Source organism: Sceloporus undulatus, chromosome 5 (genome assembly GCF_019175285.1).
Source record: "Sceloporus undulatus isolate JIND9_A2432 ecotype Alabama chromosome 5, SceUnd_v1.1, whole genome shotgun sequence".
Lineage (NCBI taxonomy): Eukaryota > Metazoa > Chordata > Lepidosauria > Squamata > Phrynosomatidae > Sceloporus > Sceloporus undulatus.
In genome coordinates this window covers 145675017-145692502 of record NC_056526.1, presented here as the reverse complement: position 1 = coordinate 145692502, position 17486 = coordinate 145675017, and the positions used below count along the sequence as shown (strand labels likewise).

At 36.8% G+C, this 17486-nt stretch overlaps 1 protein-coding gene across 4 annotated transcripts in view; it reads right to left on the bottom strand.

The window, feature by feature from the left end:
* LRBA (LPS responsive beige-like anchor protein) overlaps positions 1-17486 on the bottom strand; it is a 432959-nt gene that overhangs the window by 298195 nt on the left and 117278 nt on the right. For 3 of the 4 annotated variants that reach the window (XM_042467312.1, XM_042467314.1, XM_042467315.1), the window contains exons 31-34: positions 11295-11425; positions 5815-5893; positions 5401-5534; positions 1853-1914 (exon numbers count right to left, since the gene is read on the bottom strand). In XM_042467312.1, coding sequence (XP_042323246.1) covers positions 1853-1914; positions 5401-5534; positions 5815-5893; positions 11295-11425 — 406 coding nt within the window. The remainder of the gene's footprint in view (positions 1-1852; positions 1915-5400; positions 5535-5814; positions 5894-11294; positions 11426-17486) is intronic. The other variant, XM_042467313.1, reaches the window with a different exon arrangement.

The window sequence follows — 17486 nt, the reverse complement described above, 5'->3', positions numbered from 1 at the left end:
CATAATGAAAGCTAATGTTCAAAAGAAGGCCTTAACTACATTTCACCAGCATACTACATTTCCTTTGACAACAGAAATAAAAAAGGTAAAACAACTGTAACTGAGCATGAACTCTAATTGTTTACTTTATTAAGAAGATGTTAACAAGCTTGCATGTATTTTGAGAAGAAACAGAAATAGTGGCAACACTGTCCTGACTACAACATTGAATAATAAACTACAACCATAACTATTCTTCACTAGTTCATTGTAAAAATCCATTAGGTGTAATCTCCAGAAGTAATTGTTTTTATTGCACTTTATTGTCAATGCAGGTTATTGATTTTTCACACCTTCTATGATTCTTTCATTTGTATTCATGAAATGTCCATCAGCACAGTCTAAATACATTTGGCAATATAGGCACTAAAACGAATAAATCGATGTAAAAAAACATTAATTTTGCATTATCCTTATTCGTCAGGCAAGTAAACCATAAGGGCTTTAAATGAAGGTCAAAGGTTTTGAAATGGGTCAAAACCCTTGACCTCTAGACCAATAACATTCCCATTAAAAAAGGCTATTTTAAAATTTTAAGTAGGGGAATTTACTACCAGGAAGGTATCATTTTTAAAAGGCAACAAAGAAAAGCTCAATAGAAGCCTCCTATATAATTAAAATGAAGAAAAATAGGAGATGAGTAAACTGTGCTTATATGATCTACTACATACTAGTATTTGTTGACAACTCTAATTTTTCAGATTAGATTTTCTGTTAATCATGGTGATGTGAAACACTGTTTCCAGAGCAGCAGACATTCCACATTTCACAGATCAGAAAACAATTCAGATAGCTGGCAATTGCAGTTTACTCTTTCTCCTCAAACAGTGTGGAGATGTCAAGGACAATTGGTAAGGAGCACCAGATATTGATAGACTTCTTTAAGGATAAAAAGAAATGAAACCCCATTAACTACAGTAGGTTTAATTCAGATGTCATCATGCTCCATGGAGAGTCACAAAAATTAAGTGGATTTAAGTTAGGACTAAGTCATATTTATTGGAGCAGGCTTATTATAAGTGTAATTAAGGCTGTATACTATAGTTATTGTTGTTGTAACATTATGATATTATGTCCATGTCAGAATCTCTATTAGATTAATTTACCTACCAAATATAAAGTTATTAAAATATTATTAAAAGAAAATAAGAATTTTAGAATATTTACCATAGCTGATTGCATGCAATGTTACTTCTTTTTTGCAAAGAGTGGTAATCATGCAGCCCTCCAGATGTTGCTGCAATGTTACTCCAAATATTTTCACCACTGGCTATGCTAGATAGGGCTCCCATGATTTGAAGTCTAACAACATCTGCATCTCCACATGACTCCCATCCCCAATGTAAACCAGCTTCACCCAGCTTGGTGCTATCTCAAACTGTTGAATTACAACTGAAATTCACCCTCAGGCAGTGGAATGCAACTGAAATCATCCTTAACTGGCATGATCATTGGCTAAGGATGTTCCAACACATCAAGAGGAAGTCAAGTTGGGAAAGTTTGCTGGAAAGTATTCATTTTCAGCAAATGGAGAGGACCCTCAAGTAGGTTGCACCAGAACCAACATGACCACTAATTTTTGTTTGGATTTTTCTCTAAATAAAGCCATATCAGGGACAACTATAGGAAGTAATTAGAGACATATATGTGGGGGTAAGAGGGGGAGTAAAAGTAGGTGGCATCTTTCAGAATGAGGCTAAGGGTGCTCCAAAAAGGTAAACGACTTCTGCAATGAACAAAACTGCAATGGATCATTTGTAAAGCTCCTCCCCACTTTTTTGACAATTCCAATTTCAAAGCAGCTGCAACTCACCTGAGAACAAAGTAGCATGACCAACTCCACAACAGAACTGCTAGATTTCATGCACACAAGACCTAATGAAAGACAAAAAGGAACTCAGTGATCTACTTGTATTTATTCTGCCACTTATATATTTATTGCTCTTTCATATTTGCTGAAAAGGCACATATTTTGATATTGAGTTTGGTTAGTGCTATTACTGCAATGTAGACTAAGAAAACAAGAAACTGTAAGGCTTTACTGTACTTTAGCATCGAAATGCTAATACATTACTATAAAACATGCTAAAAGCAGGCATCATTTTTATCACTGCCATGGAGAATTCTGATATAAAAAGATGCCCTGCAGCTATTTAACTGACATTACATAAATATTTGTGTTTCAAGTTAATAAAAGCTTACATAGCATATGGTATATTGATTTATAGTACTTACATTTCTTCACCTTGGAGTGGATTGATCATTATATATGCAGAGAAGGGAAATGGCTCTATGACCTTTGCTTTCTCCATTGAGCTCTCTCCCTTCAGCCCTCCAGCTATCAATCAAGTTTCCATTTTGTTTCATGGCAGCAGACATCCCAAACACTCTTATTAGTACTTTGACCCTTGACCCTCACCTAAACCTTGCGGGGAGGGGACTGCAAGATGTAACCTATACATTTGTGATTAGTTTATGAACTAATTTGGTTATTACCAGCAATTCACACTTCATGCTATTTCTCTATTAACATTAAAAGGTATTTTAATGGCCTAAAATGGTGGGCATTTTTTTCATTAATCTGTGCTTTGACATGCTAAGAACTGTGAGGGTTGTTGCTTCTCTCTGGAATAAATTAATGGGGAAACTTATAAAACAAATTAGAAATCTAGTGGATAATGTCTTTGGGCAGTACAGATGAAACTTTAAGTAGACATTTCGCTTATTCACCTACAGAATCACAATAATGCTGCTCTTCTATGTCTACCATGCTTAAAAACACTGCACAGAAGATGCTGACTCAAAATGCAATGAAATATAATCTGTGTATGCATTCGTTTTACCATTTTGCTAGGATATATTGTATTAAATTACTTATTTGTTTGTGCTCATCCTGGATGGATAAGGAGGGAACTACAGTAAATCATAACTGTGTGATGCTTGGAGGTGGCAACCAGGCACAGGCAGGTAAAAAAAACTCACACATGTCAAAAAGAATGAAAAGGCAAAGCAAAGGAAATGGTGACTATGTTAGCAGTGATTATAACCTTGAACTGTAATGTACTGATTTTAACCTAGAAAATCTGACAGACATACACAAATCCTTCTAAGCCTGATACCTTTCTGTGCTCCTTTAAAAGGAAGCACCAAAAGCTGCCACTGTCACCATTTTCCCATCCAGACATTCAAAAAGGCCAGAAGTGGCACCACAACAGAGTGAGTAGAGGGGGGAATAGCTTCTTTTGGCTGTTACCAGTATGGACTAATTTCTCACCTTTCACTCCTCTATTAAAAGTATGGGATGGTTCCTCTTTTTGACAAGCATTAAAGTAATTACATTGAACTGTGGCTAAGTCAAACTGTGGATATGTTTTTTGGGTCATTTTTTGACTAAAATTTCTAGACTTATAAATGAGTATCTACAGTATGCTAAGTGCATCAGACTTAAATATATCTTTTTTCAGGACCCAAACATTTGCTTCTATTATTACGCATTTCTAATGGAGCTCCAGGTGCCTTAAGGCACTTTCCTTCAAACCAGAAATGAATGCTAGGTGTTCCAAAACTAAGTAAACAGATGATGAGGCAGAGAACACTACCCCGCCTCTGTTGCCATTCACATCATACTCCATATATTAAAAGTGACTTTCTGTGAGGGAGAACCTCCTGGTTATATAGAGGATTAAAATGATGCATATTATAAGTTACTAGGAGAACAATAGAAATTGGGCATCTAAGTGAAAAATTGACATCAAAACTGGTAAGAAAAAAGCAACAGGGTGAGTCCTTATAATATTATTGTTTTAAAAAATCATAGAGGAGGTACAAACCATTTAAACCTGATTGTCCAGTTCACAAATCATTTCTGTCTCCTAAGGCTCTACTTGAGTTCTGCCCTGCAAAAAACCACCATCTGCCCACTTTATTGTATGCCACGTCTCTTTCTAAATCAGTCTCAGATGTTCAAGGATACTGTGTTTCCTGCTCTCCTGTTTCTCATGTTTTTCTGCTCTATAAATGGCTTCTCCTAAACTCTGGCATCAAGTTTTCCCCTCATTTTTTCATTCTGTAAAATACTAAAGTGAGCCTGCTCTCAACTATTTGGTATCAAAACTGTACTGAAACTTAAATTCACCTTTATACAACTGGTAGCATCAGCCCTTAGAACTGACAGTGTCTCTCGATCATCCAGACATTCTGCTGCTCAACTTGTTTAACAGATCAGAACAAAATTAACCTCATCAGATGCTGGAAGACATTTTGTTCCACCAGTGAATTAAAATTATTGTTAAACATTACCTCTGGATGAGGTATCTCACCCTTGCCAATGCTATAAGCAGGGCATTAGAGTATATGTCTAAGAAACATTTTAAAATGATGGGCATTAGTGAATTAAGGTGTCTCGTGTCACTCATTAGTAAGCTGATCTCCCCTTCCTATAGCACACAGATTCTAACCTGTCATGAATGGTGAAAACGGCATCCTAGGGGCTGTCCACACTGCAGAAATAATCCAGTTTCATACCATTTTAACTGCCATGGCTCAGTGGTATGTAATTCTGGGATTTGAAATTTTGTGAGATATTTAGCCTTCTATGTGAGAGAGTTCCGGTGCCACAATAAACTACAATCCCCAGAATTCCATAGCATTGAACCATGGCAGTTAAAGTGATGTCAAACTGGATTATTTCCGCAGTGCGGATGCAACCCTAGTGAGTAAAGAGGATAGTCCCTTTGGAGTAAAGGTACAATTCAGTGAAGCTGGTGAATACAAAAGGACCCTTTGCATCCAGTAGGGCTATAAAATAAAGGCAATGAAACTATGCTAGATACATCTTTCATGGAAGAGTTACAACAGCTTCTAAGTGGGAAGAAGAGGTAGGAGAAATGAAGAAATTACATGAAAACAGAGAGGAAGAGGAACAGAATTAGAGAGTGGCTCATTAGAAAGGACCACCCATTACTGAACATACAATGAGTTTTCAACCCCCTCTCTCATCACCTTGCAGTCCATGAAAGGCTGCCTCTAAAGGCTGGAGGCTGACTGAAGCAACATGTGATATGGCACTTAAGTCTGCAGCAGGTTAAACCATTCTACAGTATATTATATGGAAGCACCTGATGCATCCACGGGCTTCTATGGAACCTAACCACAGGAGTGGAAAAGCAATACCATAATAATAGGATTCTTAACACTACGACTACAGACATGTTCTCGTATGGACTGAACATTAAATTATTCACTCTGTCTAAAAAAATAATGAAAATACTGTAGTCAACCTCTAGTTTCAAACTTTATGGGAGTTTTCATTTCAAAATTAAAAATCTTAACTTTAGAAAGCATAAAAAGGGGGAAACTTACTTGTACCTTCTATCAGTAGCTCTTGCCCATGGCTACCCAAAAGTGTACGAGAAAGAAAAGGAGCAAAATCCACAAATATCTCCCTCAGAAGAGGGGCAGCTTTTTCCAAAGCATGCTCAAGCCTCTCTGTAATACTAAGAAAAGGAAAAGATTAAAAGAGAATCTAAAATTCTTTAAGGAGAAAAAAAATGCAGTGTATTAAATGCATCAATGAGAATGCCTAAGTCAGTTGGCTAATCACCACTATGTTTTTTATTCACATTACAGTAGTAGTGATAGAAATCTAAAACTTCCTACTGACCTCAGAAGGAGCACAATCCAGTCAGAGGTGTAGAGTGAATCCCATAATTACTTAAATAAATAGGAAAGTGATAACCCCAGTTCAAAAAAGTCAAGTTATTTTAAAAAAAATACCTCATGTTTGAAGCAGAATCTTCAGGCACAGAAGAAACTGTAGGAACAGATGGTAATCTTGAACTGGATGATCCACTGCCTGCAAAATTATTTTTGTTAATAATTTACATAGCACATGTGAAGCCACTCTAAACCATGTCAGACCATTGATCCATCTTATTCAGTATTGTCTACTCTGAGTGACAGGAGCTTTTCATAGCTACAGGCAAAGATCTTTACCAGTCTGGCTATCCAAAATGCATTTAAGTGGAGATACCACAAACTGAAACATGGGATTGGTTAAACAGAAAGCGTATGTTTTGTTATAGTGAGCTGTGGCTCTGATTGTATAGGCAGAGGATACAGGTAAGACTAGTGGGTGTTTGAATTTCTACCTATCATTTATCAACTATCCAATAGGCACATGTGGGCAAAACAATCACTATTGATTTTAACATTTTAAAAAACACATTTCACCTGTTCCTGATTTTTTAACATAAAATAAAATAAATAAATAATAAAAATAAAGCTTTTATTTATATCCCACTTTTCTATGACAAGACAATGAAAGCGGCTTACAGCACGTTAAAATCCACATTTACACATTTGTGTCCCCAATTCCCCCCCTTAAAAAAGGATTAAACAAGTTACAATTAAAACATCTATTAAAAACACAATAAAAAATACAGCAAGGACAGAGCAGTGGGCTAATCCATGATGTGGGGGGCAGTCATTCTGTAGCCGGGCACTTTTATTCAGGAAAGGCCTGCCAGAAGAGATCCGTCTTGACAGCTTTTTTAAAGCTGTCTAAGCTGGCAATTTGACAGATCTCATCCGACAGACCATTCCATAATTTGGGAGCAGTTGCAGAGAAACATTAATTGTGAAGATTTGTGCATCACAAAATAATTCCTGCATCAAGAACTTAGGAGGCAGGAAAAAAATCAACAACATAGACTGCAAAGTTCATTAACGTGAATTCTAATGTGTGTAAAAATAAAACCTGAAACAATCAATATACAGCCTTGCCTTGGTATGTTGGCAGCCAAGTCATTTATCTTTACGTTTATTTTAAGAAGTTTTTATATTTGTAAAAGACAGGGACAACTGCTATCGCAGAGTTCAGAATACTGAAATAGGTTTTAATTGGTTTTCTTGCTTTTGAGTTCTTCCCAGCCCTAACCCTCCAGGATTAGGCAAACTATAAATCTAAAGGTATTATATTAAGTTTATTTGAGATATCAGCTTCTGAATTTGGACATTCAGAGAAAGCAAAACAGTTTTGAGTTACTCTAACTAGATGGTGAACAGTTTATGCTACAAAACTTGGCACACTTCCAGTTAAAATGAAGTTTGTTTTTTATTGTAGCACACACTATTTCAAGTCACGTTTCCTATGTTGCATCAACAGAATATAACCAAGCAATGTATCAATTTGTTTAAATTAATGCCTCAGAGAAAGGGAAAAGAAGTCAAAATGGTGGTTCCATCTCCAACTGAAGCCCCAGCCTGTCACATTAAGCACTGTATCTTAGTGATAACCTCCAATGATTGTTTCTCAAATGCTAATCATCTCAAGTTCTGGTTTGCCTAGAAATATTTAAAACATCACCTATAGGAGAAGGAAGGGTACCGTTACCACCCAGGGAGACTTTCTAGCTTGTTGTTGCCTGTTCCTGCTATCTATCTCTCCTTGTGGATTTATGCCTGCCAGACCTCCTTCCCCATTCAGGTCCAAGCCTCCAATTCAGCTGTTGGAACATTAACCAATTTCTTCCTGTCCCATCCCCAGAAAAGGAAAAAAGCTGGCAAGGTAAGGTGGATGATCCCATTGTGGAAAAAGGAGGCATAGAAATCCTGGAAATAAATGAAAATTAAATAAAAATAACTTCTTTTGTGGAAATGATATCATCTGTAGTAAGAACCAGTCTTTCTGCTCTCTAGGTGAAGAGGTTATTACTACTTGCCAAAGAAGGCTTGGGACCATAAGTATTTAGGATTTAAGAGGGTTTTTTTTTAATTTTTCAGATTTTGGAATAGAGATATATAAAATGTCAGAGGGCAGCAGCAGAGGCAGCAGTAAACCATGGCTGCCAGGTGCGCATTCTTTGGGCTCCCCCATCTTCAGGGAGAAGAGCGGAGTGGGAATGAGGAAGCAAGGGAGATGGCACAGCCAAGTTTGCACCCAAACTTTGCGCAAGCAGTGGCTGTGGTAGTAGCTACTGCTGCTGTTCCTCTACCACCACCTCCCTAAATAATTACTACTAGCCTATGTCCAAAAACCTATTCTGGTGCATGTATTTGCCCTCCCATCTACAAGAATTCCTGGATAAGATGCATTAATGTGCTGCATTTCAGTCTATCTCTTGGTGTGGTTATAAGACAGAAGACAGTATCACTTTACACAGTTATAGTGCTATTATTCGACTGCTGTGGCTGGATTTGCAGTTTAAGGAGGGCATTTAGAATTCTCAGCCAGAGAGCTTTTAGGCCTCACTGAATTATAAACCCCACAAAATATACAAAATTTTGTACACACAAAAGATCCCCAAAGCATTCCTGTAGATCAAAATGCTGTGACAATTCCATCATCTCAGTCTCTTTAGAAACCATAATCCAAAAAAAATGCATTTCCTTCTAGCAAGCCAGAAAACTTAAAACCAATCAAAGCACCAAAATGCCAGTTACATGCTACTCTTTAAGTGACTTCAGAGTACTATTTCATATAAATGCTCTGGATAAATGCATAAGGTACAGTTCCCAACTATGTTTTCATTAAATGAATGGCTTTTGTATATTTAGGGGGAAAAGAGACTTTTCAGAAGCATGTTTTCATCTAAAACACACATGGAAGTAAGTGCAGTAGCTACTTCAAACATGTGGAACCAAAGTGACTTATCTCTCTTATCCTTTCACTGATAAACTGGCTCCTTCAAACTGACAGTTTTACAGACATTCGCAAGGACATAAAAGAAAATGCAAATAGATCATCTGTCTAGCACCCTTCTAGTGAAAGCTTATTGTTTATTCAAGGTCCCCAAGGGTCTAAACAAATAATGTCTCTAGTAATAAACTGTCCTTAAAAGGAAGTGCTTCTCCCAAAACACTTGGATGTCTTTGAATGTACATATGCAAAGAAAGTGATACCTACTGTGCACTTTAATGACAAGATTGTAGCTACTAGAAAACAGGTTTTATTCTCCCTTCCCTAACAAAGTCCAGGTTCAGAAACAAAGATTCTTTCTACACGGTCATTTGGGTCGTCCACCGGACGTCCAATTTAGTTACTGGGTCAACAAGGATTCTAAAATGAAATGCTTAAACAAGGAAATCTAAAGAATGACAGATTTTGTTTTAAACTATAATATATTCTATACAAATATATTATTATCATTTACAGTATTATGCAAAACCCAAGTAAGTAACCAAGAACAACATTCAGACATCTTTAGCTGTCTGCCAATTCTTCTATCAGCATTGTGGAAAAATCATTACATTCCAGCCTAGCTCCACAGGCACACTATTGACTCTGCTTGCCATAAAAGTTCTGTTATGAGACATTTTCTACATGATGTCAAGGCATCTCCAGCTTGCACTTCACTTGTGGGGATATCTTACCTCTCCATCACTGGATAGTCTTTATTTTGGGCTGGGGAAAATGCTATTGTTTCTTTGGAGAGGACTTCCATTGCTATTGAGATTGCCATTGGAATATAGCTGCATAAGCAAGTAATGAGGGACGGTCATTCTTAGTGGCAGAGAATCTGCCTTGCACACAGACAGTTCTGTTTCAATATCTAGAACTGCAGAGGTGTCTTTCTGAGATGCTAGAGAAATGCTGTGAATGGACAAGACCGGGTAGAACGGTCTGAAACTCAGAAAGTAACGTCACATGCCCCTGCTAGAGGCAGGTACTAACTACATTGAAATGTGACTGAACTTTTTATCTATCTCTGTCTTAAACATCTCAAGATCATTCTGAAACGTTTTAAAAATGCTTTTGGAAAATTAATCAAAAGTTTTTAAAAACAAAACAAAACAAGGAGTAATCCCAGACACAGCTACTCCTGTAATCCTTGATAATGACCTGTTGTTTCACGTTTTCCTGACAATGCCACATTATTTCTGTTTACAAAATGTTTGTCTGTAACAACAAATGAGCAAAGTCCTGGGGCATATTAAAGACTAAGAAATTTACTATTAGTTTATAAATGAATGCATGTTGAAATATTGATATAAATTTGTTAAGACTTTATGGTGCCATGGTGTTCATGTTATTTCCAATTTATTTTGTGTAGGTATTCAGAGGATTTGGTTCTTTCTTTCCAAAACTGGAATGCAGATCTAGCTTCGGAGAGAGGGCAAGTTCCTTAACCATCATCTGCACCAATCTGTGGTATCAATATCTCCTATTCTGTGAACACTACAAGAACTCCTGTTCAAAGGCTAAAATTTTATTCTTTTGGACATTTCCTGAGTAAACCCTAAGAAGCAAATAACTGAGAAATACTGGACACTATATAAACGAGCAGAAAGTATCAAACAGCCAAGCTATGTTATAATCTCTTTTGCTATTTAAACTATTTCCAATCCCATATTTTGTAGTCATGGCTCTTTCTCTGAGACTGAAATCATTTGTTAAACATTGAAAATGACTACATTAATTTCTGTTCCAGCTTTCTTATGGATTATCTATGAATTTCATTAACAAAGAAATTGCTAGCTACATAGGATTCTGCATTTTCCTTCATCAAATTTGAATGAACTCCAGGTTTGCTCATTCAATTTGTCCATACATGAGTTTAGAGGCAGAAAGTGGTTTTTCTTGTAACATACTTGAACAAAACTAGAAAGCATAAATGTATTTATTCTTTCTTTGTGTGGCTCACAGAATGTTCCAAAAAGTGATCCCTGTAGGGGAGATGTTAAAGATGGTTGTAGGCCAAGAACCTGAACCTCCTCCCACACCCAGGAATTTTGCTGATGTCATGTCAATGGTGTAAAATGAGGTAATGGCTCATCTGTTCTAGTCTCAAGCAAGACTCTATGGGGTCTTTACTTCCTCTGAAAGTGTGGCTAATCTTACAGTCTACTTGGACACTGGGGAAAAAATTAACAGGAATAACAAGTACTTTTCTATATCACTTATCACTCTAGCACTCCCTAAGCAGTTTAAAATGACTAAGCCAATTGCCCCCAACAAGGTGGGTACTCATTTTACCAACCTACAAAAGGATGGAAGTTGACTTTGGAACCCTCCAGGATCAAACTTACAATATTGTGGGTACAAGACCAGCATTTAACCACTGCATTTCTTTTTTAAAAAAAACAACAGAAACATTAATGACACATGCTTCTTTCTGGTTTTTCTCATCTAAAGCATCCAAAGCTTAGCTTCTCCAGTAGGAGGCAGTGAACAACTGGCTGCACTGAACCATAGACATAAACTGCAGGGCTTTCTTTGCCATTTTATTTTGTACAACTTGTCTGTTTTTTCTTACCAGGAGATCCTCCGATTACATCTGGAGCTTGGGCAGAATCCAGAGAAGAAACCACACTGACAGCATTTGTTGGCACGTTAACTGCAGCTGTAGATGAAGCCACTGACTTCTTTGGTGCCACAACTACACTCCTATGAGGGAGGGGAAACACATTAAACATGATTTAGTTTAAGGGTGAGCAACTGTATCGTTTAAAATCATGCAGCTTTCTGATTCTTGCAGCTATTTAGGTTTAATTGTTTATACACCAGTTTTAGCTTTTGACAGACTTATTGTATAGAAAACCATGGTATCCATTCTATTATTGATAAAAATTAAGCAAAATAAAAAGTAGTAATATTTCATGCTTGAAGAGTTTACCTGAACTACAGCTTTAAGTTAAAAATGAGGGTGAACTGGACAAGTCCAAAAGTGTGAACTTAGAACTTTCAGTTCTTAAGTAATTCATTGCAAAACAAAACAAACAAACAAAAACCCAAAATGTTATAACTTGCATATTAGTATTTAATATAGAATGTTTTAGGCATCAGGGGAAACAACTTATCTTTTACATTACTATGACATCATTATGACAACTAATTTCAATTAAACAGCAATGCTTTATTCTGAATACCTAAAAGGCCCAGTTAAACATACACTAAAGACACTTTTAATTGCAAGATACCTCCATAAACATGCAAAACCCCAGCTAATGAGCTAAAGAGTACAGCTGATATATTGTGAGCTCCCAAAGCAGTGCTTCCTTTTAATTACCTGGTGTTAACCATAAGCCAAAAGTCTTCAACATTCAATTTATTTAATCACATCTTCTGTTGACAGTAGTGTATGTACAGGTTTAAAGTATTCCCTTAATAGCATTAAAATATTCAGTTTCTAAATAACATGTTAAAATGACTCCAAATTCAAGTAAGATAATATAGAAACTTTCAAAAGCTTTATAAATTTAAATTAAAAGGAAATTTTTTCTTGGTTTGGTAACATTTTAAGCCTTAGCAATTATTATTACACTAAACCATATTTCCGAATAACGAACAGTTCTGAATACCAGGAGCAGATATTTACCACAGTACTGTGGACTAAACTACATCATTATAAGGGTGACTGCTAATGTTAACTATACACTAAAATATGAAAGCACACAGCCACCTGAGCCCCAAAGCAAGATAATATGTTGAAACTGCAAACTGTTCTTATATGTACATATACAACCACACTGCAACACTGCAATAGAAAAGACATTATAAAACTATATGAACTTTGCTTCTGATACTAAATACAAGTCTTCAAGAAAAGGTACTGGACGATTTAAATAAAATGGACACATAAGACCGCAGACATCCATACCAAATTCAATATCTGGATACCCCAAAATAATGCTTTAATTTAATTTGGAATAGTTAAGGTAGTAACTAATAATCAACAAATAACAATACAAAAAATAAGAATATTTTTGTCATGTCTAGAAATGAAGACTGAGAGGTGAAGGCAGGTACATACTGTATATACTCAACTATAAATCGACCTCATGTATAAGTCTAGGGTAGATTTTGGGGCCAAAATTATGGATTTTGATATGACCGTGTATAAGTCAAGGGTAAAACTTAGGGGCATGTGACAAAGGATCTAAGGGATGAAGCAAGGAAAACAATGCCAAACAATTTACAAGATTCCAGCAGGCACAACTGTTTGTGCTCATCCTAAAGGCTGGATGGATGACAGAATAGACAGAATGCTTTCAAGACAGATTATGCTCTTGCTTTTCACCAGGGAATGATTCCTTTTTTAGTAAGAGTTAAAGTACAGTCCTCCCTCTATTCTTGTGGTTTTGGAACCCAAACCCCTCACTTATGTGCGAGGGACGAAGGGAGGGGGAATAATGGGGCTCGTGCAGAAGGTGTGTGCACAAATGTGTATTCCCGCAACAGCGCACCTATATTCAAGCCAACGTTTTCACAAGGAGGTCCGAAACACATCCCCCATGAAAAAAGAGGGATGACTGTATTTACATTGAACGATGGATTAGTTAACTCAGGGTTTTAGGGTGAATTTTTTTTTGACTAAAATCTCTAGACTTATACATGAGTACATACAGTATGTAGATAGTGGGTGTGTGTAAGTTGATTTATTCTGTCAATTTCAGTTTGTTTTTAGAGCAAGATAGATCTCTGAGAGGGAATTATGATGTCGGTGAATAATCTGACCTACAATTGAAGCCGGGGAGGCAGATCCTTTGAGTTCCAGCAGTTTTTGATTATTTGATTATTTCAGTATCGACAGACAACTGATGAGTATCTCAGTTATTGCTTTACAGTGGCACTGATTGTATCTAACAGGTAATCCCACAAGGAATTCTTTCTATCCTGTGGGAGCTATCCTATGAGGTGTCACATGACATATTTATCTACCTGTCTACATGAACCCACTGGGGCAGATGATTAGAGATGTCAAATGCTAATCATCTGTACTCTCCAGTGTTGTTACTGAGTTTTGGATCATACGTCCTAACATGGCCCTAATTATTCACTATGTGCTGGACTACAGAAAACAAGCTTTACACTAGATTTAGATAATTAAAAGGTCTTAATGGTTTTTGGTAATATAATCTTGAAAGATTCATTTGATCTTGTTTTGGTGGAATCACACTTGCTGAAAGGATAACACAGTATAATCCTGGAGACCAAATATTAGCTGTTACCAGTTCTGATGATCTAGTACACAGAATATAGCATTTGCAGTCTTTCATAATTAAATCCAGTATCAGTAAGGGATGACTATGGGTTAGATTCGGATTAATTAAATTGTTCCTAAAGTGACATTCAACTGGTGACACATATTATAGGAACTTGGAATGGGAGAAGCATGAATCAGCAATTCCACCTAAACATTAGGAAGAACTTCCTTACTGTAAGGGCTGTTCGACAGTGAAACACACTCTCTCGGAGAGTAGAGGAATCTCCTTCATTGAAGGTCTTTAAACAGGGGCTGGATGACCATCTGTCAGGTATCCTTTTACTGTGTATTCCTGCATGGCAGGGGGTTGGACTTAATGTCACAAATGTTACTAACAGTAGAAATAGCAACAAAAATACAGCATAGTCTGAAGTCTGAAGGTGAGTTAATCCTAATTATGCTAAAGTGCAAAATGACATTATGGTAAAGGTAAAGGTATTGCCCATTGACAAGGTTGTCAAGTAATGTCCGACCATAGGGGGTGGTGCTCATCTCCGTTATTAACCTGAAGAGCCAGCATTGTCAGAGACTACTCTCTTATCATGTGGCCAGCACGATTGCACAGAAAGTTGTTTACCTTCCCACCGAAGTGGTACCTATTTATCTAATTTTTGCATGCTTTCGAACTGCTAGATTGGCAGAAGCTGGGACACGTGATAGGAGCTTACTCCATCATACAGCAATTGTTTAAAACTGCTTAGTTGATCTTATCTGTACAGTACCCTGAGATTTCAGGGCATAAGGCAGGATACAAATATTTTAAGTAATAAAATTTAATAAATAAATAATAGTGAATTCTCCTTGATGATCGAGCAAGAAGATTAGAGCTGTAACGTGAACACACTTACTATTGAAATCAGCCCAATTACATATATTCATAAGACTTTTCTACATGAGAAACAGAGACAAAGAATGTGCTTAATGGTGACAATGAAAATGAACAAAAACAGATTTAAGAGAAGAGAGACAGTGAAGAAAGAATGCAAAGACAAAAACTGGTCTTAGACAATAATCAAAGCATATAACAATAAAAAATGGGAGGGAAGCAACTCTAATGTGAAAGAGTATAAAGCAGGGGTAGGCAACCTTTTTGAGCCGGGGGACGGTTTGCTGTCCCTCAGACAACTGGGGGGCTGAAGCCAAAAAATAAATAATTAAATATTTTTAAAATTAAATAGAAACAAACCAGGACAATGTAGGCACAAACTTTTCAAATGGAAGACCACTTTTTTTAAAAAAAAATGGAGACACACACAAAATAGCTGATTTTTAAAAAAATGTTAATATAAATGCATGTTTCTGAGGCTTCTATAGACAATTGCCCCCCAAAGGCCCGGTGGCAATCGGCGGCAGGACCAGGCTGGGGCGGTCCCAAGGCCTTGCCGGGCCGGCGATTGGGCCGCGGGCCGCAGGTTGCCTACCGCTGGTATAAAGGGTATTTCTCTACCCAACTGACAAATGAAGGAGGGCAGAAATTCACAGTGTAAGCATCCTTTACCCCAAGGATCGGGTGTAACATGATATGTGCATCTCATGAACAAGTCCCTCAGCCACCCTGAGGGTTCTGCAGAAATATGGAAACAAAATGTACAGCGAGAGGGAAAATATCTTTATGGTTAGGAATTGGACCAGCAGGGGGTAACATTTAAAAGAGCCCCTGACTTTGACCTTTTGCTTTCCTCTGAGCAGTTCTTTCAGATATTGCATCTTTTCTTGGCACTCAACAGATGCTATGAATGCATGTGCATATGTGCTCATACAGGACACAGAACATTCCTTAGACTGGACAGCTTCAGAAAGTTTGTCTGAAGATGAAAGATTAGTCACAGATTATGGAAAGTTACTGCAGCTCCTGAGTTTTGAGGGAAATTGATATTTTCCTTGATTTTAGCTCAGTAATTTAAAAAGTGTCAGCAAAACATTTGGCTTTAAGCTTCCAAGAGTAGTTTAACATAGCAATAGGTCAAGACACATTTGAAACCTGTTGCACTGTTAACAAACCATTTGTAACATAAGTAGAGGGGAAAGAATTCTTAAAATCACGTTTATTTAACTCATCAGTTTTCTGCCCCTAAAGTTACATGACAAAATGAATAGAAGAGCCTTGTCACAGATTTATGCATTTGTCAGAGACTTGTTTCCCAATATTTTTGGAGGGGAAACATGCTTTTATCATCCATTTTTATTCTTTACATTAAAAATGAAATTTCTAAGATACTTAAATTGGAATGAGCAGATGCTTCCAAAACATGTTTTACTACATACAACAGTTAATAGTGTAACACCCTCCTCTTTAAAAAAAAAAAAAAAAAAAAAGGACTGAACCTGTGAACAGTATTGTATGCTATTCTTAGTACTAACTATTCAAGTTATGGGTTCAATTTGATTAATTTAAAAGAATCGGCTTATTTATCAAGGATCATCTTTACTGTGATATAAAAGTGTGTGTGTGTGTGTATTTGCTCCTAAAAGGTTACAGAGGACAAATACTGCAAATAGATTGCTAATTCAGTTTTTCTTGTGGCTTAATGAAAGAATCAGATCACAGGCCCTGAACTTTTATCAAGATAAATCTTTGGCACCCAGTAATCACCAGATTGGATCTTTGCATAAGATAAAAGAGTAAATTTTTGGCATGGGAATGAGCTCACACACCTTGTTGTTTGCAAAAACCCACAAACTGGCAGTCTTTCAGCAAGGTTTCACTCACATAGCTGTTACTGTATACTCTCCAGCTATGGCTGGAAAGTTGATAATCCTTAAGATATGAGGAGAGTTTTGATTTGTGACACAGCATTCCTGAGATAAATGCAGGATCAGAGAGATGCTTTGAAATTCCCAGAGATACTTTGCTGTAAAACTGGTACATGGGAAAAAGTTTTAACAAGGTGTCTTCACCCCAGCCCACCACCAAAAAACTGAAAAACATTAACTCACTGGGCTTTGTGCTCGGCACCAGACAATATATTAAATATAAACCAGACACACTAAGTTTCACTGAGCATCCTGAAGTCTGCTCTTCCAAAGTTTCCCACTGTAATGTTAGTATCTTGGTGTGTCCCTAGAGATAAAATCCTCTTTTTCAGTGTAGCTCCAGCTTCCTGAATAAGAGGTCATAACCTATTCCACCTACCATCACCCCAGAACTACAACAGACTTTTAGACGTCATTTGAAAGAAAACATGTTTTTGCTCAACAAAGAGTAAAATGTAAAGGCTGAAAATGTAAAAAATAGGGTTTTTTTAAGCTGATAGTTTTAGCTTAATGTAGAAAATTTTGTACTCACAAATGTATGCTAGCTCACGTTTGGTCAGTTTCTCTAATCTCCCTAATTTTTGAAGAGTTAAGAGTTCAGTAAAAAAAAATGACAGATATTTATTACAAAAACAAGTACATAATGCATCCATAATATTAAAATAGATGGTCACACAAGGCTGAATTTTATCACCCTATCTGTTTATA